This window comes from Sarcophilus harrisii, chromosome 2, assembly GCF_902635505.1.
Source record: "Sarcophilus harrisii chromosome 2, mSarHar1.11, whole genome shotgun sequence".
NCBI classification, from domain to species: domain Eukaryota; kingdom Metazoa; phylum Chordata; class Mammalia; order Dasyuromorphia; family Dasyuridae; genus Sarcophilus; species Sarcophilus harrisii.
Window position 1 is genome coordinate 331,162,433 of NC_045427.1, and position 22,891 is coordinate 331,185,323.

At 34.6% G+C, this 22,891-nt stretch overlaps 1 protein-coding gene across 6 annotated transcripts in view; it reads right to left on the bottom strand.

The window, feature by feature from the left end:
• BAZ1A (bromodomain adjacent to zinc finger domain 1A) overlaps window positions 1–22,891 on the bottom strand; it is a 198,075-nt gene that overhangs the window by 51,122 nt on the left and 124,062 nt on the right. For all 6 annotated transcript variants that reach the window (XM_031952855.1, XM_031952854.1, XM_031952853.1 and 3 more), the window contains 3 exons: window positions 12,469–12,570; window positions 8,562–8,649; window positions 708–842 (listed from right to left, as the gene is read on the bottom strand). In XM_031952855.1, the coding sequence (XP_031808715.1) occupies window positions 708–842; window positions 8,562–8,649; window positions 12,469–12,570 (325 nt within the window). The remainder of the gene's footprint in view (window positions 1–707; window positions 843–8,561; window positions 8,650–12,468; window positions 12,571–22,891) is intronic.

Genomic DNA, 22,891 nt, shown 5'->3' on the forward strand with positions numbered 1-22,891 from the left:
GAACTGAACCAGCTATGCCCAGAAAAAGAACTCTGGGAGATGACTAAAAACCATTACATTGAATTCCCAATCCCTATATTTATGCCCACCTGCATTTTTGATTTCCTTCACAAGCTAATTGTACAATATTTCAGAGTCTGATTCTTTTTGTACCGCAAAATAACGTTTTGGTCATGTATACTTATTGTGTATCTAATTTATATTTTAATATATTTAACATCTACTGGTCATCCTGCCATCTAGGGGAGGGGGTGGCGGGGTAAGAGGTAAAAAATTGGAACAAGAGGTTTGGCAATTGTTAATGCTGTAAAGTTACCCATGCATATATCCCTGTAAATAAAAGGCTATTAAATAAATTAAAAAAAAAAATTCCCATGAGAAAAAAAAAAAAAATTCAGGTCTCATTACAATTGGTGCTATTTACTCTGGATCAAAAATACTTTAATCTGATCTCTTCACTTAAAATACTGATAGCATTTGGTTATTAATCTTCTTTCACAATATATGCCTAGATACTTGAAACAATAGTGCATGTAGACATTTATATGGGAGAGCTATTCTCATGTAGTATCTTAGTACCTTATGTTATAGTATAATAAAGGACTATTAAAGATGTTAAGAATTTTATATTTCAATTTCATTGAAAAGAGTTAGGAGATTTTATTTATTTATTCATTTATCCATTTGTTTATTTATTCCCTACTTACATGACTAATAGATATTCGTTTGGGAGGCCTCCCTCGTCGTCTGCTTGCAGGACTAAAGACAAATGTTGGTGGATCATCAGGGAAGAAGTAGGAAAAATGCTGCTCTGCTATTTTATATTTTGTAAGAGATGCTGCCTTGATTAAGAAAAATAAAGAAAAAATGTGTTAATTTGTATTAAATCAGGACAATTTATTTATTGAAACCTGTGTAGTGGTCTTCCAATACTTGTACATACACTTAAAATACAAATGCCACATAACAGTAAATCATGCCCCAACCAAGGCCCTTTGTGTTTTAACAAAGCAAATAAAACATCATAATAGGATTTGTAACAATAATATTCATAATTTTTAGTAGGATAGTCACAGTAACATCTTGTGGCATTATATTTTGTCATATATTAATTAAAAACTGTAAATCAAAAAAACTTTCAAGCCTTCCATATCCCTACCTTTCCAGACTTTTATCATAATATTTCATTCACATGCATTATGATCTAGTCAAACTGTAGCTGTCTCATATACCTTTTAATGATTTCTTCTATCCATGTGCAATTATAAAACCATTCTTTATACCTGGAATACCCATCCAACCTTTTTTTTGATATTTTGCCCATCCTTGAAATTTCATCCCAAATGCCACATATTCCAGCAAACATTCCCTGATTCTCCCCAATTAGCCATCAAGAATTTATTATCATGTTAATCAAATAAATAGTGAAAAATGAAATAGCCTGGTCCTTCAGAAAGTTTGTTAATTAATGGAAAAACAAAAATGTGATAATAATTAACTGGGAAAGGAGAGAGGTAGTATTAGCACATGGATAGGAATCAGGAAAGACCTCAATAGGGAATTGGTTCTTAAAATGAAGGGAAGTTAAGGATTTGAAATGATGAAAATGAGAAGAAAATATACATTCTAGACACATGAAAGGCCTACACACAGAGATGGTAAATGAAATGTGAACGAGGAACGAGCCATGTCAGTATGGCTGAAACACATAAACCTGAGAAAGTAGGCTAGGGCTAGGATATGTAATAAATGCTGAGAAGCTATGTTTTATCCCAGCAATAAATTTTCTGAATTGGAATGTAGTATGGTCAGAAAAGAACTTTAGAACAGCATTTTGGCATTGATGGAGAACATAATAAAGAGGGAAAAGATATTTAAGGCAAGGAGAAAACTGAATTGACACAACTAGGATACCACTGAATAAAAAGAACATTTGTTAAGCACTTACCAAATATGTCAGGCTCTGTGTAAGCACTAGGCATAAAAATATAAAAGGAAGACAATCCTTGCTCTCAGAGTACTTATATTTTAATAGGAGAAGGAAGGGGATTTGGGTTGCAGAAATCACAAATATCGAGTTGGTTGGCATGCCCTTTCCAGAAGCAATGTAGACCTGGTTACATTCTGCTATACAAAAAAGCATGGTCGGTTGGGAGCAAATTACATATGAATTTTCACCAATTAGAATAACAGCGTTCCAAGGTGGGAGCAATAAATAGAGTAGCAGTAGAGCAAGGCAGAGAATCTGAAGGGTTAAAAAGTAGAGTAACATCTAGGCCTGCTATTTGTAGTAAGAAAAAGGTGATAATGGACTGAATTAGGTGGCTGTATAAATAATAACAGCCAAAAGAGAAAAATGAAACTAGAATATATAATGGACATATAACTGACAAATCTGGCAACTAACTGTATGGGGAGGGAAGGGTAAGAGTAAAGGATTGAAGATGAGATGTAATTAGAAAAATGAACAAGAATGGTGTTGTCTGACATAATAACATATTCTGACACAATACAAAGTGAAAGGAAGTTATAGAATCAGAAGATTCAGATTCAAATCTCACTTTTGATATTTACTATTTGTTAGAGAAAGCTCAGCAGTATAGTAGATCAAGAAAGCACTGGGCACATTGCTCAATTTGTATTTGCTTCAGTGTTGCTGCTGCTTTTTTTTTTTCCACAATAGTATTTTATTTTTCCAAATATAGGTTAAAGTTAGCTCTGAACATTCATTTTTGTAAAACTTTTGTTTTAAATTTTCCCCTCTCCCTTCACAGCAAGTAATGTGACATAGGTTAACTACAGGCAATCCTATAAAATATTTCCGTATTGGTCATTAAAAAAAAAAAAAAAAAAAAAAAAAAAAAAGACCAAAAGGAAAAAGATCACAAGAAAAAAAAAAAAATAAGCAAAAAGGTGAAAGTCCTATGCTTTAATTCACATTTAGTCTTCCTAGTTTTCTCTATGGATGTGATCAGCATTTTCTATCTCAATTTCTATTCCAATAGAGGAAATGCTTTGAATCAAATCACTGCAATGTTGACAAGAGCCAAGTCCATCTCTAAGATTTTGCTGTTACTGTGTATAACATTTTCCAGGTTCTTACTCACTTCACTCAGCATCAGTTCATGCAGGTCTTTCAGACTGTTCTGAGATCAGCTCATCATTTCTTATGGAACAATAATACTTCATTACTTTCAAATATCCTAACATTCGATGAACATCCATTCTATTTCCACTACAAAAAGAGCTGCTATAAACATTTTTGCACATCTGGGTCTTTTTCCCTTTTTTGGTCTCTCTGGGATGCAAAACCAGTAGACACACTGCTGGGTTCAAAGGGTATTGTACAGTTTTGATAGCCTTTTGGGCACAGTTCCAAATTGCTCTCTAGAATGGTTGAATCATTTCACAACTCCAACAACAAAAGTATTAGTGTCCCAGTTTTCCCATATCATCTCCAATATTCACCATTATTCTTTTCCTATCATCTTAGCCAATCTTAGAGAAATTAAGTAGTACCTCAAGAGTTGTCTAAGACAAACAGGGGTAAAGTGAATTTCTTAGCACAGCTAGTTAAGTGTCTGAGATTAAATTTAAACTCAAGACCTCCTGACTCTAGGGCCAACTTTGTTCACTACAACACTTAGCTACTCCTGCTCGATACAATAGTAAAAACTTGTAGACCAAGAGAGAGGTATGGCCAAGGTGGCAGAGAAAAAGCAATAATTGACTGAGCACTCCCCAATTTTCCTGAAAACTTTAAATTCACACCCCAAAACAAATTCTGAATAGAAAAATCCACAAAAAAAATAGTACGAAACAATATTCTAGCCCAAGATAACTTAGGAGCACTACAAGCAAGTTCTTACTTGGGTAAAAGGAGAGTACAACTCAGCACAATGTCCAGGCAAACAAGCAGGATAACCTCAGCAGAAAAGATCAGTAGAGGTCCTACTATGCAGACTTAGCAAGCCAGCAACACAGCACATTACATAGGTACCCCACTATTGGTCTAAGTCAAGTGACCCCGGCACAGCTGCAAACCCCAATATGGATAGCCAGTAACAAGGTCCCACCCCAATAAGCTTCTGATAGTAATCCCTATATTCCCAGAAGCAGAGTTCAACTTTAAAAGCTACAAAAACAGGCTGGAAAACGAGTAAAACAAAATTAAAAAAATGAAACAAACAATAAGCCCTAGTCACAAAAAGCTACTATGGCAATAATGAAGATCAAAACACAAACTCAGCAAAGGACACTGTCAAAACACTACATGTGAAGCCTCAAAGAGAAATATGAATTGGTCTCAGACCCAAAAAATCCTCCTGGAAGAACTCAAAAAGGATTTTAAAAGTAAAATAAGCAAAGTAGAAGAAAAACTGTGGGGGGAAATGAGTTATATACAAAAATCATGAAAAACAAATCAATACTTTGGAAAAAAATCCTTAAAAAGAATAATTTGCCAAATGGAAAAAGAAGTACAAAATTTAACTGGAAAAAAATAATTCCTTAAAAATTAGAATTGGGCAAGTGGAAGCTAATGACTCTACAAGACCTCAAAAATCAATCAAACAAAATCAAAAGAATGAAAAAAATAAAAAATGTAAAATATCTCACTGGAAAAAGATCTATGGTAGAAAACGGATCCAAGAGAGAAAATTCAAGAATTATTAGGCAAGCAACCATTGGGAAAAAAAGAGGGGGAACCTGAAGAGCATCTTTTTAATTAATTAATTAATTGTTTATTTCAATTTTTCCCCTCCTTCCCCCTACTCCCTCCCCCAGGATGGCAGGTTGACCAATACATGTTAAATATGTTAAAGTATAAATTAAATACAAAATAAGCATGTCCAACAGTCATTTTGCTGTACAAAAAGAATCAGACTTTGAAATAGCGTACAATTAGCTTGTGAAGGAAGAGAGATTGGGAATCCTATGTAGTGATTCATAGTCATCTCCCAGAGTTCTTTCCCTGGGTATAGCTGGTTCAATTCATCACTGCTCTATTGGAACTGATTTGGTTCATCTCATTGCTGAAGAGGGCCACGTCCATCAGAATTGATCATCATATAGAATTGTTGTTTAAGTATATAATGATCTGGTCCTGCTCATCTGAAGAGCATCTTTTAATAATTTCTCTCTCTCTCTCTCTCTCTCTCTCTCACACACACACACACACACACACACACACACACTCTCTCTCTCTCTCTCTCTCTTTCACACCCCTACCCCTAGAAAAAATAATTAACAAAATTCATCTGGAAGAACCAAATGTCAAGAACTTCAAGGGAATTAATGAAGAAGAAAAAAAAAAGCAAAGGAAGGTATCCTAGCTGACTACATACAAAACTGTTATTATAAGGCAGCTGTCTTCAAAATCATCTGATACTTGCTAAGAAACAGAACAGTGGAACAGTGGAATAATGGGTTAGATTCACAAGACACCATAGTCAATGACTATAGTAAATCTAATAATACTTGATAAGCCCAAAGACCCCATCTTTTGGGATAAGTACTCACTATCTGATAAAACTTAATTGGAAAATTGGAAAATAGTATGGCAGCAAATGGGCATTCACCACACCTAACACCCTATACTAAAATAAGATCAAAATGAAGTCATGATTTAGACATTAAGAATTATAGTATAAAATTAGAAGAATTCTGAGATGTGTGGAGAAGGAACAAATTTATGGACAAAGAAAAACTACAGAACGTTATGAAATACAAAGAAATAATTTTGCTTATATTAAACTTAAAAGGTTTTGTACCAACAAAAACAATGCAGCCAAGATTAGAAGGGAAGCAGAAAACTGAAAAAAAAAAAATATATATATATATATATATATCCAAGGGTTCTGATAAAGGCCTCATTTCTAAAAAATATAGAAAATTGACTGAAATTTATAATTTATATAATATATAATATAAACAAAATATAACATACAATACACAATATATAATTATATACATGTTATAATTCACATAATTAATACATGCCATTCTCCAATTGATCAAATGATCAAAGCATGTGAACAGGCAATTTTCAAACAAAGAAATTAAAACCATTTCTAATATCATATGAAAAAATGCTCTAAATCACTATCAATTAGAGAAATGCTAAGGTCAAAATGGGTTTACATTTTAGACAAAAAAGCGACACGATAAGTATATAAAAGCAAGAGGTAGTCTACCTCTTGGATCTATGAAAAAGGGAGTAATTTATAGGCAAAGAAGAATTAGAGATCATTGTGAAATGCAAAATCTCAGCAGCCATTATCTCCACTTTTAAGATTTTCAAAAATAGAAACTAAATAGTTAATGCAGTAAGGAATGTAAAATTTGAAACTTGAAAAGACAAAAAATTTAAGTGAATGAAAGAAGACAATTTTTATTTTTCAGGATATTTATAAAGAATTACCATCATTGTCAACTGTATGAGAATTTATACCAGAACTAGTAGTTATCAAGCCTTATTATTCACTCCCCCATGAAACTTGAAAAGGGCTAAGAATTATTATACTATACTAACATAACTGAAACACTGTAACACTAACAGAAATTTCAACATGTTCACCTTTATCTTTAAAAGAAAACAATATTCAATATGTAAAGGAAAGCAATAAACCTTTCCAAAAAAGAGTTGAGATAACTTCCATATATATATATATATATATATATACAACACACACACACACAGAAATTACAAATTACAGATATTTGCTACTGTGCAAGTTAAGTCATTAAAATATCCCCTTATTCGTATGATGCAATTCCCCAGATTAGTCCCATTTCTGTCAAATCTTTCTTTTGGTCTAATCCAGTTATTTTCTAGGAGAAGCCAAGAAGAATTCAAATGACTTCAAGTTAAATTCATAGGCTTTTATCCCCACCAAGAAAAGTTAAAATTTTTCTGGATGAATTTGTAACATAATAGGCCAGAGTAGATCCTCATAAATAAACAAGAAACTGGGAAAACAAGGTGGGAGTAAAAAACAACTGAATCTTTACCAGGCTTCTCAAAATTGGGAATGATATAGAATTGTTGAGGAAATTTAGGTCAAACTGATGCTAACTGAAATCCAAGGATAGAAAAAATAGAAAAATTACTCTTTATGTTTTACAAGCTAATCCTATGAATTCTTTTCTAATGCACATTTAACATGTTCTGCCTCAATTCCTAATCTTATTTTTCAAACTGTACTGAACAAAAATGAAGGTGGTAAGTTAGGAACAACAAAAGGCAATTAACTTTCTAATTAATGCCCAGAACAAAAATAAAACGTTTTATTAGGAATTTAAAGCCCATCACAACATGGTCCCTTATCTACTTTCTTTCCAATCCTGTTATACTTTATTTTCCACTTTCAAGTACCGTCTCAGTGAGTGGATGAGTGTAATTAGCCAACATTTACATGTCTTTTGAACACAAAAGGCCTCCCAAAAGAGATTTAAATATCAGAAATGCTCCCCAGTCTCCTCTCTATCTCCCAAGATTCAGGTTTCTTTTAAAACTGAGTCCAAATTCCACCTTCTCCTGGGGGCCTTTTCCAGTACTTTTGACACTAGCACTTCCTTCTGAAATCACTTTCCATTTCTCCAGTATTATTTTAAATGTTTATAATAGCTGGTTGTTTGCATTATCTCTCCATTAGTAAAGACTATATTTTTGCCTTTCTTTGTATTCCCTACACATAGCATAGTGCCTTAGATTAGCAGATAATAAATGTTTGATGCACCAAAACAGATTACATAAATAATTTGTTTCTAAATCTTAATATAAGATGTCCATGACTGTATTCAAAAGAAGATAAAACTGCTTTGTAATTTAAGAAAGTCACTAATAAAGTGTCTTTGTGTGTTTTTATACAGAGGTATATATACTTTCTAACTTGCTATATTTTTGTTGTGTAGTACTTGGGCAATTACAAATATAAACTATAGCATGTAATGGGCTGAGGTTTGAGTTGATGCACTGAGGTCCCAAGTACATGAGGCTAAATAGTAATTGGGCTATACTCTATTAATATACATGATTGGATAAAGAATGGCCCCCGCCCACTCTCCCTCCCAAGTCCTGATGTGTTGTATAGGAAATGACGATTTTGGTGGGTGGAGGCAGAGAGAGGAACAGGAAGAGAAGCTGGGAGAGATTGGGCCTGGGTTCCATACTCCTAGCTGCTGGTTGTGTGGCTGCTGATCTAGCTAGCTTCTTGACTCAGCTGCACACGTTGCTATCGCCGATTATCTTCCACCTCTGATCCTTCTTCACTGAGAATAAAGACTGACGATTTTCCCCTAATCTGAATTCCTGACTCCTGCTGATTTAAAATACGCGATCTTCACAATAGCAGGATGACAATGAATTTATTATTCAATATTTTTCAAAATATTACATCACATTACATCAACTACTGGAATAAAAAATATTTTGTCTTATTTGCTAGTATTAAAATAAAGTACTAAAATGTCTGCCAAATAAGAAAAATGTATTTTTTTTCTACAAAGATATACTGCTCATTTCTCTTCCTACCAATAAGTAATTTTAGCCCTCTAATTACCTTAATTTTAATGACTCCATCATGCGGCTCACAATGTTGCTTCAGAAAAAGCTTTAGTCTATCACGAGAAAAGAGATGTTTCCGGCGGCTACATCAAGGAAAAAAGGAGAGAAATTATCAGTACCAAAATCACAACTTTGTGTTTTATGACTAAAAACTGAAACAAGGAAAGTTCTCCCAATGCCATTTCTACAAAGCTTCCTCAAAATAATTTTAAAACACTCAAGTCCTATTCAGAATAATAATTTTACTAAGAATTCCATGGGAAAAACATTTAATAGCTACTTACATTTGTATTAAGGCTTAAAGGCTTGTAAGGAGCTTTTCCTAGGCAACTAGGTGGAGGAGGAGTAGCTAGAGAGCTAGGCCCTGTCAATATCAGGAAGATGTGAGTTAATATCCAGCCTTCGATGTGTGACAATGGACAAATCACTTTAGCCTGTTTGCCCTTAGCCTCCTGAACTATAAAATAAAGATAACACACCTACCTTCCTTGTAAGGTTTTTGTAAGGATCAAATGAAATATTTATAAAACACTTAAGCAAGCACAATGTAAAAAGTGCTCATTTTCCTTTTTGTCTTTCCTCTTCCTTACAATGACCCTGTCATGTGAGCATTGCAGAAATTATCCTAATTTTACAGAGAAGGAAACTAATGATGTGAGAAGTTAGATCATAATTCACATAACTAAAAAACATTTGAGGTTAAGATCAGAATCCATGTCTTTCAAAGTCTTTTGTCTGGTCTGTTTCATTTAAATACCTCTATTTGGGAAGGAGGAGAAAATAACTTTTTTTATTTTGAGTTCTGAATTCTCTCTGTTCCTCACCCCCCCATTTACCTATTCAGAAAATAAGAAATGTAATATCAATTACATGTGTGAAATCACGCAAAACATTTGTATATTAGCCATGTTTCCAAAAAAAAAAAAAAAAAAGATAAGAAACAAAGTGAAAAAATTATGCTTTAATCTATACAGTTCAACTCCATCAGTTCTTTCTATGGAAAGAGATAATACTTTTCATCATTAAGTCTTTTAGATTGCCCTGGATCAATATAATGCTGAAAAAACAAAGTCATTTACAAATGGATCATTTTACAATATCATTGTCAGTGATATAGTATTCTGGTTCTGCTCACTTCTCTTTGCCTCAGTTCAACTAAGTCTTCCCAGTTTTTTTTGAAAACATTCTACTAGTGATTTGTTATAGCATAATAATACTGAATCACAATTATATACACCATTAGTTCAGTCATTGTATAATTAATGGACATTCCTTCAATTTCAATTTCAAGTATTTTATATTGTCTACACTTATTTAAAATGGAATTTCTCTGTCTTCCTGCTAAATTCTGTTAGTAATATATAGGTATGGTGATGATTATGTGGGTTTATTTTATATCCTCCAACCTTACTAAAGTTGTTAACTGTTTCAACTTGCTTTTTAAGTTGATTCTCCAAGTATATCATGACATCATCTGCAAAGAATGACAATTTTACTTCATCATTGCCTATTTCTAATCCAATTTATTTTTCTTCTCTTATTTCTCTAGCTAGCATTATTAATCCAACACTGAATAAAAGTGGTGATACTGGGCATCCTTGGTTTATCTTTGATTTCACTAGCAAGCCTTCTCACTTATCCCCATTACAGATAAAATTTCCTTGTGATTTGAGGTAGATACTATTTATTTTAAGGAAGTCTCCATTTATTCCTATGATTTCCAGTATTTTTAATAGGAAAGAGTACTGAGTGTTATTCAAAAGCCCTGCATCATCTTACATTATCACTTTTTTTTTTTGTCAATTATGCTGATAATTTTCCTAATACCAATCCAAGTCCTGCATCCATGTTATAAATGCCAGCCAGTCATAATATATGTTCCTGGAGTTATATTGCTATAATCACCTAATTAGTATTTTATTAAAAATTTTTACATCAATAATCATTAGGGAAATTGATCTAGAATTTTCAATTTTTGCTCTTCTTGGGTTAGGTAAACAAAACCATTTTTCTGTCATAAAAGGAATTTGATAGGACTCCTTTGCCTATTTTCCCAAATAATTTGTATATAGAATTCATTTTTTTAAAAATATTTAGTAAAATTCACTTGTAAATCTGTAAGGTCCAGAGTAATTTTTCTTAGGAAGCTGATATAAGCTTGTTTCTTTTTCTAAAATTGGGTTGAGTATTCTCTTTCCTCTTTTTCCTCTTTTAGTTTTGTTCTTCTGAGTTTATGTCTTGGTCTTTCCATCACCATATTAACTTTTATGATCATACTAACTTTTTTATATTTTGTTCATTTTTGCAACCTATTTCTTCACTTTTAACTTTATGTTAGTAGCTCCTTTACACATCATTAGTAGTTCCTTTCTATCTCATTCCATTTTCTTTTCTGAGATTTGATAAAGATTTCTATTTGATATTTCTTATTTTCAGGAGTATTTTTCTATTTCTTTTATATACTTCTCAGTTTTGATAGCATAACTGATTCTTTTTATTTCTTCTGGTTGTTATTACACTTCACATGAACCAAATTTCTATGCTGGCATCTTACTTCTGATCTTTTATGATTATCCCAGAAGGACCACAATTCTGCCCCAATTCTTATTTGTTTTTAACTGCTTTACATTTACCTTAAAGACTATTTTGTCTTGTTTGTGGGGGAAATCTGGAGAGCTTGGAATTTTTTGACCTATTAAGCCACCTTCCAAGAATCCTCTGAACATAACTGTTTCTAAATATTGTCATTCAATTTGAAATATTGATCAAACAATCCGGTTCTTAAATTAAAGAGTAAGTTACAAGTTAAAAAAAAACAAAGTTCACCTAGCTAAGTGTCCAGAAATAATTGATAGTTCATTAAAATAAACCAAGTAATTTTAAATGGTCTATATTACATCAAATATAAAGCAGTTTACTTATATTTACTATGTAGTGGATTCATTAATAGGAAAATAAGTACTTTCCTTTCTGAAAAATTAATATGCATACTGTTAAAATGTACCCTTTAACTTTGTATTCTGACAATTTATTTAGCACTTCATGTGGGGCTTTGTAGCTAAATGTAGGGATCTTGAAATTATGATTTATTATCAGCAAATGTTTGATTTCTATGTCTATATACCTGGGCTCATGTAAAAATTTCTTAAGTCCCAAGTAGAAAAGGTTTTAAGAAATCCTGTTCACCATAGCCAAAGGGCTATAAAACTGTGCATACTCTTTAACCAAGCACTGCCATTACTGGGTCTGTATTCAAAGAAAATCATAAAAGAGGGAAAGGGATCCATATATGCAAAAATGTTTGCAGCAGCTCTTTTTGTGGTAGCAAAGAATTGGAAAAGGAGTGGATGCCCACCAATTGGGGAATGGCTGAACAAGCTGTGGTATATAAGGTAATAGAATATTAATATTCTATAAAAAATATTGAACAAACTGATTATATAAAGTTCTGCAAAGATTTACATGAACTGATGTTAAGCGAAACAAGCAGAACCAGGAATACATTGTACACAATAACAGCAAGAATGTGCAATGATCAACTATCAAAGGCTTGGTTCTTTTCAATAGTTCAGTGATCTAAAGCAATCCCAATAGACTTTGATCAGGAAATGCCTTCTGCATCTAGAAAAAGAACTAAGGAGAATGAATGTAAATCAATACATGCTATGTTCACTTCTTTTTTCTGTTCTTTCTTTCTTTTTTTTTTTTTTAAATCTCCTCCATGGTTTTTGCCCTTTGCTCTAATTTTTCTCTTCCAACATCATTCATAAAGCAATGTGTATTAAAAATAAACTTTAAAAAATCCTGTTCTACATCATAGTTCACCTGACTTTTATATATACATACATATGTATCTCATTTCATTATTTTAGCTTTATTGTACTTCATATACCGAGTTTTACCTTATTTGAGATGCTTTAACCACAACTGATTCATATAATTCCTTTTTAATGGGCTGCACCTTGTACTTGAACAATGAGGAATCAATTGTGGATTTTTTCTTCCTGAAAAGAAAAAAAAATTCATGATAATCAATCAATAGGATATTCAAAATACATTTCTTTGAAAGTTTACAACTAGATACCTCAAAAAGCTTGATTTCAAAAACATTTTTATTAAAGCCAAAGTCCTTAGAATTGCTTTGGTGACCACTAATTATCGGAAAAACAATAAATCCTGCAAGAGATTGTGCTGATTATTAAGAAACATAGAAAGAAAAAAATGCAATCCTTAATCTTAGGAATTTTACTATTTTGTTTGAGTGAAAATATCTATGTAAAGTGTTTTTTTTTTTTTAAAAACTATTTTTAGGTGTTAAGAACCCTAAAGAGAAATACCATTTTCAGCTACTATGAACAGGAAAATATAAAGAAGATTGGATTATGACTGAGATTTGAAAAATATGTAGGATTTTGAATATGCAAAAAATTGCAAGGATATTATAGGTTTTCAGGCTGGGAATGTTCATGAAAAAAGAAATGTACAGCCATGTACATGTCACATGACCACAAATACCAAATAATTAAAAATATAACTATATTCAGGGTGGATGCCCATCAATTGGAGAATGGCTGAATAAATTGTGGTATATGAATATTATTGTTCTGTAAGAAATGACCAACAGGATTGATTTCAGAAAGGCCTGGAGAGACTTACATGAACTGATGATGAGTGAAATGAACAGGACCAGGAGATCATTATATACTTCAACAACAATACTATATGATGATCAATTCTGATGGACGTGGCCCTCTTCAATAATGAGATGAACTAAATCAGTTCTAATAGAGCAGTAATAAATTGAACCAGTTACACCCAGTGAAAGAACTCTGGGAGATGACTATGAACCATAGAATTCTCAATCCCTCTATTTTTGTCTGCCTGCATTTTTGATTTCCTTCACAGGCTAACTGTACATTATTTCAAAGTCGATTCTTTTTGTACAGCAAAATAACTGTTGGACATGTATACTTATATTGTATTTAATTTATACTTTAACATATTTAACATGTATTGGTCAACCTGCCATCTGGGGAAGGGGGTAGGGGGAAAGGAGGGGAAAAATTGGAACAAAAGGTTTGGCAATTGTCAATGCTATAAAATTACCCGTGCATATAACTTGTAAATAAAAAGCTATTAAAAAAAAAAAAAAACTATATTCAGGAAATAGTGTTTAGGTTGTTTGATTTGAGGAATGTTAATAATTACTACTTAATTAATAATAATAGTAATTGGTCAATTTCTTAATCCAGTTTCTTAACAAAACCTTGGTTTGTTAGAGTCCCCCCCCCCCCCAATGTTTTAATTACTCTTTCTATTTAATTGGCTTCTTTTACAATTCTACATATTTTATTTTATGCATTTAATACTTTATTAGTTCTATAGAAAAAAGTCCTGTATCCAGAGCTCAGCTGGAAGAGCAATCAAACTTTCCACTTTTGGAATACTGAAAGTTTTCAAGTCCCCAGCCTATTCCTGAGATCCTGGAATAACGCAACACTCAATAAACCAAAAAAGCTGCAATGGCATTGGCCCACACTTTCCCTACAGCAAGGTAACAGAGATCAACATAAACATATAAAGTCCAAAGTTAGAAAGGAAACTGGAAGAACAGATAACCAAAAAGAAAAAAAAAAATCTCATGATAGCGGCAGGGATGCTCAAGAACGAAATCAGAGAATGATTCCAAAATAAATATAAGCAAAGCTTCAGAGAAAAATCAAAGCTTAAACACAAACTTGACTAGAATTCTTGGAAGAGATAAAGGAAGATTTTGTTTAATTTTTATCTCAACAGAAAAAATTTAAATAAATGTTTTGTAAATGGAATGAAGGAGCTTTAGAAAAAATCCTTTAAAGTTTTGGAAGAAAGTATTAGAAAAGGGATTAACAAATTGGTATAAAATATAGAACACATTGCCCAAGCAATAAACTCCTGGAAATTAGATGGATCAAATAGAAGCCCATAACCTTATGAAGCATCAAGAAATATTGAAAGTTCAAAAGCTGGGAAAAAAATAGAAGAAATGTAAGGTTATCTCATTAAACAATTACTTCATGAACTATTAAAACAAAGTCAAAGGGCTAAAAAATACAAGAAATGTAAGGTTATCTCATAAAGCACCAACTGGAAAAAAGATAAAGAAAAGTACATGTAAGAATTACTCCATTATCTGATTTTATCTGACAAATTTATCTGACAAGAACAAAAAAAGAATACAGACATCTCATCAAAGGAAAACTGCTCAGAGCTCTTAAAATCAGAAGGCAAAGTAGAAACTGAAAGAACCCATCACTTACTTCCTTCAAGGAGATCCATATCAAAACTCAAAGGAATATTATACTTAAAATTTAAGAGCTTCAGGGTCAAAAAAAAAAAATTATATATATATATATGAGCAAAAAACAAAATTCAAGTACTAAGGAGCCCCAGTTAGGATTCCACATAATTTAGCAACCACTACCACAAAGGAGTAGGAATCTTAGAACACCATATTTCAGAAGTTAAGTTATTTACTTAAGAAAAACTGAGTATAATCTGAAGATGAGATGGGAAGGAGGAAATAGGAGGTACAGAATGGATTTTAAATGAAATAAAGGACTTCCAAGCATTTCCAGTGAAAAGAACAGAGTTGTATAGAGTACAAGAATAAAGAGAAATATAAAAAGGTAAACATGAATTTAATGATAAAGGATTACTAAAGATAAAATGCTTATGTTCAAATATGGGAAGATGATACATGTTGTCCCCTTTGCTTCCTATCAACATCAGAGGGAGTTCAATTAAGACAAAGTCTAGTAGCAGTTCTGTTATGTCTAAATCCTCTTAAGAATGGCAACAGAAGGGGCAACTAGGTGGCACAGTGGATAGAGCACCAGCCCTGAAGTCAGGAGGGCCCGAGTTCAAATAAAGTCTCACTCAACACCTTCCTAACTGTGTGACCCTGGGCAAGTCACTTAACACCTTAACCCAAACTGCCACAACAACAACAACAACAACAACAAAAATGGAAATAGAAGAAAACAATAATATACTATTGTGGGAGAAGGAATGAATAAAAAGGTCAGGTAACGTTTTGTACTAGAAATCAATTGGGGAATGGCTGAATAAGTTGTGGTATGTGAAGATAAGAGAATATTATTGTTCTATGAGAAATGACGAACAAGCTGTTTTCAGAAAAGCCTGGACAGGCTTACATGAAATTCTGAGTGAAGTAAACAGAACCAGGAGAACATTGTATACAACAAGAAGATTATGTGATGATCAACTATGATGGCCCTGGCTTTTTTCAACAATGTGGTAGTGATTCAAGAAAATTTCACTTGGAATGGAAAATGTCAATTACATCTAGAAAGGCAACTATGTAGACTGAATATGGATTGAAGCATTAATATTTTAATCTTTTTGTTTTTTCTTGCTTGTAGATTTTTTTTCCTTTTGGTCTGATTTTTATTGTAAGCATGACAAATATGGAAATATGTTTAAAAGGATAGTATATAAGATCGGTTGCTATCTTGGGGAGGAGGGAGATAAAGGAAGAAGAAAATTTTGGAACAGTTTTACAAAAATAAATGTTGCAAACTATCTTACATGTATCTGAAAAAAATAAAATACTACTGAGAAAAAAAAGGTTAGGTAACGCATTTTACATAAACACAGTTTACAAGCAAACAAGAAATAAGGAAAAGAGAATGTGGGGAGCAGATTCTTCAATCTCACACTCTTCTCTAAATTGGCCATAAAAAAAAAAAAAAGAGTACACATACCAACACACCCACACACACCCACACACACATTGGATACAAAAATAGGAGAGAAAAAGGAAGAGGAGGTAAAGTAGAATTATTTTAGGGTCTCTTTCAGAAGGTGTTCGTTGAATTCTTTCAATACCTATTGTACCTTCTGATTCTATTACATCTGGACAGTTCTCTTTGATGATTTCTTGTAAAATAGTATCTAGGCTCTTTTTTTCATCATAATTTTCGGAAAGTCCAATAATCCTCAGATTATCTCTCCTAGATCTATTTTCCAAGTCTGTCATTTTTGCAAGTAGATAATTCATGGTTTTTTCCAGTTTGTCATTTTTTTGGTTTTGCCTGACTGATTCTTGCTGCCTCAATGAATCATTGGTTTCTATTTGTTCAGTTCTAATTTTTAAAGATTTATTTTCTTCATTAGCTTTTTAAATTTCTTTCTGTATATGTCCAATTGAGTTTTTAAATGAATTGTTTTGATCTATGGAATTTTTTTCCATTTCACCAATTTTTTTTTTTTTTAGTGAATTATTTTTTTTCCAATTCACAGATCCTGCTTACTTGCGAGTTCTTTGTCTTTTCCAACTCACAAATCCTACTTTCTAGTGAAATCTTTATTTTTTCCAATTCACAATTCTTACTTTCCTGAGATTTTTTTACTTTTTCCAATTCACAAATTTTGTTTCCCTGCACTTCCTGGGAATTTTTTATCTTTTCCAATTCGTATTTCAGGAAGTTGTTGCTCTCTTGTAAGGCTTCTCTTTCCTTTCCCCATTTATCTTCTAACTCTCTTTTGAGACTTTTAATGGTCTCTTCTATGAGAGTATCATGTAAAAGAGGACAATCTGGTGACTGTTTGCTGTTAGTCTCTTCAGGTTTGCTGACCTGCTCTTTTTCTGCATAGAAGCTGTCAATTGTTCTTTTCATCTTTTTATTCATATTTTAAAGCCTTTAGGGTATGCCTCCTAGGCAAGGGGGTTACCAGCTTCTCTCTGCAGAACAGGAGAGATGTAAAACGGTTTCCAGCTCTGAGGTATGGGAGTGCTCTGAGTGAGAGTTTTCCCTTCCCCCAACAGGAGGTGGATTCAGCACTGGCCGAGCTATCAAAGTGCCCAGTAGGGCTGTGTGGGTTAGCAATTGCCCTAAGGCTAGAGACTAAGGGGTGAAAGTGTCACTGCCCCAGGCCAGAGCCACTTGTGGGGCTGTGGGTATTAGCAGCTGACCACAAACCGCTGGATTCTATCGGAAGTCTGCCCGGAACTCTGCCCCAATCTCTGCCCTACAAATCGGCCCTGGGAAAGCTCTATGTCCCCAAGCCAAGCCCCCGACTGCGCAGATTAGAGGCTAACCTGGGCTGTGCCCTCCTGCCGCACAGGTTTGCAACTGCCCCAAAGAAAAGCCCCTGTACTGCGGGTTGGGGCTGGAGCTTGTGCTGAGATCTGTGCTTTCACTTTTTGGCCTTAAAGAATCCTGCAAGTTATACAAAAAAGAAAAGTTTTAAGAACAACCAGATGAAGTGTGAGGAAAAAGAAGACAACAAAGAACAGATTAATGGCAACATCACCAGAAGGCATGAGGAATTAAGTGAGGTTCAAGGGCATGGTTCAACCCAGCCTAAACCGGAATTGGTTCTTGATATGCCTCCCATCAACTTCACCTTCCAGGATGGAGGAAGGAGTAGTGGGAGGGGCAGTGATATCACCAGCACTTCCCCCCCAGCAATCATCCCCTCCTATGACTAGACTGCAAAAGGCAGGATTTAGCTGATTTGAAAATAGGAATGTATCCTGTGATTCAACAGTTTAACTCTTCAGGTCAAGAAAGTAGAAGATATACTCCTTTTGATATAGAAATCCTCAAAGAACCTGAAAAAGGCTTGCACTCTTTATGGGGCAATATCAGTTTATGTTAAGACATCATTACAGAATTTGGCTTATGAAGTCTTAACCCATAGGGACTAGAAATCTATAGCAAGAACATGCTTAGAACCTGGGCAAAACTTGTTGTGGCTTTCTGAATATAGCGAGCTCTGTAGGATACAAGCCCAACAAAATAGTCATAGTGCAGTTGATCCTCCAATCACCTATGACCAACTAACAGGTATAGGTTCTTATGCAGAAATTTCAGTACAGATTAATTACCCCATAGCAGCATATGAGCAAATTGCTGATGTTGCAATCAAAGCATGGGGTTTTCTCCCAGGTGAAAATGATAAGGGTGAGGCCTTCACAAAAATTGCACAAGGGCCAAATGAACCCTTTGCTGATTTTGTGGGACACTTGCAGACAGCTATCATACAAACTAATGGTGAAAATGCAGTAACAGTCATTATGATAAGGCAACTTGCTAAAGAAAATGCTAATGAGGTTTGTAGAAGAATTATACTAGGACTACACAAGGATGCTCTTTTAGAGGAGATCATGTGCCACAGTAAGTACAAATACCTTTTATAGCCAGGCTATGATGCAGACTTCCCAATTTTCCAACATGGGAAGACAGGGTCCCTTCTGGCAAGGGACTTACAGAGAGACTCGTCAATGCTTTCTATGTGGTAAAGTAGGGCATCTGAAAGCTCAATGTTGGCATAGAGACAGAGTGAGAAAACAGGGTAAGAGAACAAGACCCAAAACCCCATGTCCAAAATGCAACAGAGGCTTCCATTGGGCATTAGAATGTAGACTGATTCAAGGAAACGGGATGAGGTTCCTAGCCCCAGGGCCCAAGGCAAAAAACACTTGGGGCATGATGGCAGCCAATGGTACACCTAGAGAATGCCTGAAAGTCCAGTACCCAGACATGACCAATCAGCCAGGAAGCCATCAGATGGGAGAAAGAGTTTACAGTTGGGGAGAATAAAGTTATATGCAGCTGGGACAACAGAGATACCACTTGAAGAGGTGAAATCTATTCCTCTCCAGTCTATGGATCCCTTGCCTCCAGAAACTTGGCTTGACCATTTCATCTCTCGAAAGTACTTAAAAAACAGTGTCCATCCATACACTTATGTGGGAAACTGGGGAATGTGTAGATAATATTCCAGTCACTAATACAGGTAGACAATGTATGACTTATCAACCAGGAGAACTAGCAGCATCAGGTTTACTGATACAGACTCCTAATAAGCAATCTAGTGATTGACAGTCGCCCAAATTCTGACTCCACGCAACAAAATACAGGAATATATTGGACAGCAGCTATGACAGCTGACTGACCTATGCTCACTATCTATATAAATGGCATACAATTAGAAGGATTGGTAGACACCGGTGCAGATCATACAGTCATTAGAGGTGCCAACTGGCCCAGTCACTGGCCAAAGATTAAGGCAGACACCTACATGTCTGGCGTAGGAGGATCAATAGCAGCTGAATTTAGTGCTACCCCCTTGAGATGGACTTTTGAAGGTGAAACAGGAGTTTTTACTCCTTTTATAGTTGAAAAAATTCCCACCAATCTATGAGGAAGAAACATTTTACAACAATTAGGATTACAAATGAGTACCTTGGTTTTTTTAGGCAGGGCTGCTGTTGAAGGCCTGCCAACACTTTCATCTGTTCCTATCCAATGGAAAACTGATACACCAGTGTGGATAGAACAGTGGCCCTTAGGCCTTATTAGATATAGTATAGGAGCAATTTAATCAAGGACAATTACAACCTTATCTAAGTCCTTGGAATTCTCCAGTATTTGTTGTAAAAAAGAAATCTGGAAAATGGAGAATGTTGACTGATTTAAGAAAGGTAAATAAACAGATGGAAACTATGGGAACTCTTCAGCCTGGACTTCCATCTCCTACACTATTGCCTAGAGAATGGCCTCTTTGGGTTATAGACATTAAGGATTGTTTCTATTCTATCCCTCTAGATAAGGAGGATATGAAAAAATTTATGTTTTCAGTCCCCAGCGTTAACTTAGCTGAGCCTTATAAAAGATATGAATGGACAGTTTTGCCACAGGGAATGAAAAACAGCCCTACTCTGTGTCAAATGTATGTTGCTGCTGCTCTTACTCCAGTAAGGAAAGCATTTCCAAAAGTAATGTTATTACATTACATGGATGATATATTAGGATGTGCACCTGAGGAACAAATGTTAGAAACATGTCTATAAAAGACCATAGAAACACTAAGGAACTACAAATTGCACATAGCTCAAAGACATGCTCCTTTTCAATATTTAGGATATGAAGTATACCCTAAGCTGCTTACAGTACAAAAACTGTCCTTAAGAACAGAAATGCTAAATATCTTAAATGACTTTCAGAAATTGATAGGAGATATTCAATGGAGGCGATCAGTGTTAGGCTTGACTACCTATCAATTGCAACCATTATATGACATTTTAAGGGGAGAGAGTGCTTTAAATTCAACATGCCAGCTTACAAAAGAAGCTCAAAAGGCTTTGAGAGAAGGTGAACTGGCTTTATCCAATGTGGTTGAAGAGAGTCACTCAAAAACCTTTGGAAATATCAGTTTTTGCTACACAAGAGGCACCCACAGAAGTCCTTCATCAAGGAGACAGTGTGATAGAGTGGGTGAACCTCCCAGCACAACCAGAACAAAGCCTTACTCCTTTTTCCCAGTGCTTGTGGCTAGAATTTTATTAAAGGCCATTAAGCGAGCAGTACAATTATCTGGAATAAGACCTGACAAGATATATACCTTTTATACTAATGCACAAATTAATGTATGCTGTGAAACCATCCCAGAGTGGCAAATTTTATTGGCCACAGCTCCAAATTTTACACACGGGTCTCCATTAAAGATAACCAGACTATTACATAATTGGCAATGGATTCTTAAAGAAAAAGTTTCTAAAGTTCCTCTTAAAGAGCCAACTATCTTTACAGACACATCAAAACATATTTGTGCTGTATATTCTCATGACTTAATTATAAAGAGAGTAGTCAGAGCTCCTTTTCAGTCCACTCAGCAGAATGAATTGTATGCAATCATTCCAGCTCTTATTATTCAAGAGATAGAAATATCATATCTAATTCAGCCTATTCCTGTACATATAGTACAAAGATTGCCACAGCCCAAATAAAATTTGTAGCCTCTAATATAAATCAGCTCTTTAAGGAACTTCAAGAGCAACTGAGAAAACATCCAGGTAGGATTTATATCTTGCATGTCCACTCTCATAGAAGACTTTCAGGTCCTATTTTTGATAGTAATTCAAAGGCAGATAACTATAACTTCTAACTATGTTGGCCAATACTCCTTTATTTCAAGAAGCCCAAGAATCTCATTTTAAATATCATCAGGCTGCTTGACCTTTACATTTACTATTTCGAATAACAAGAGAGGAAACTAGGAGCATAGTTAAGTCTGTACAGCTTTGCCTTCCTTTCCACGCTCCTACACTGCCTCCAAGGAAGAACCCTTGTACTTTGAGACCCAATGAAATTTGTCAAATGGATGTGACCCATTATAAATCTTTTGGTCATCTGTCTTTTATCCATGTTGTGGTAGACACCTTTTCAGGATTCACTTTTGCAATACCAGCAGCAAAAATAAAAAATAATTGCAATTATGCAATTATGGGTGTGCCACAAGCAATAGAAACAGACAATGGTCCTGCTTATACTTCAAAACATTTTGCACACTTTTGTGCACAGTATCAGATTTTACACACCACTGGCATACCCTTTAAGGGCAATAGTAGAGAGGAGAAACAGAGACATTAAGACGCTCCTCCAAAAACAAAAGAAAAAAATCCAACTCTTTATATTATTAACTTCTTGTTTTTTGACAAAGATGCACTGACTCCTGCAGACAGGTTTTATAATTCACTGGAAGGGCAGTGCCCAGTGCAAGCAGTTCCACTATCTTTAGATATAATCACCAGGTGATGTGGGGACACCCAGAAAGTGGTGAATGGACGGGACCAGATAGGTTAACTGCTTTGAGGAGAGGATTTTGCTTGTATATCCACAGATGGAGTTCCAACGAGCCGTATTCGCCTTGTCCATTGGAGGGAGATGGAGCAGACCCTTGAAACGAAGGAGGAATACTCAAAAAACATTGGGTGGTTCCATTGCTGACTGTGCCCACCACTGAAAGAGCATTGCAGTTATGGTGTTTGACTCATGGACATCAAAAATTGTTGGACTTCAAAACCCTTAGGAATCACTGGATTCTCTGAGGCATGATAAGATTGTTGTAAAACCCTCAGGAATCATTGGATTCTCTGAGAAATGATAAGACTGTTACAACACTTCAAAATCTGCTGGAATCATTGGATTCCCTAACACATAAAAAGACTTTTGCAGGACTTCAAAAACTCAGGGGGATCATTGGATTCCCTGACATGTGAAGCAATGGACAATAGACTGATTTTGGACTATCTCTTGGCTGCTGAAGAAGGCGTATGTGTGACTGTTGTTTACATACCCTCCTCCTTCTAGGACTTCTGGAAATCTTTTATAACACCATGTTGATTTATATTGTTATATCACTACCTGCAAGTACAATTTATGTTTGTTACACCACATTGAGCCTGCACCGGCTGTGAGGAGAGTCATCACTAATAGCCTGTGTGTATTGTGCTTGTTGCTATGTGCTTGTGTA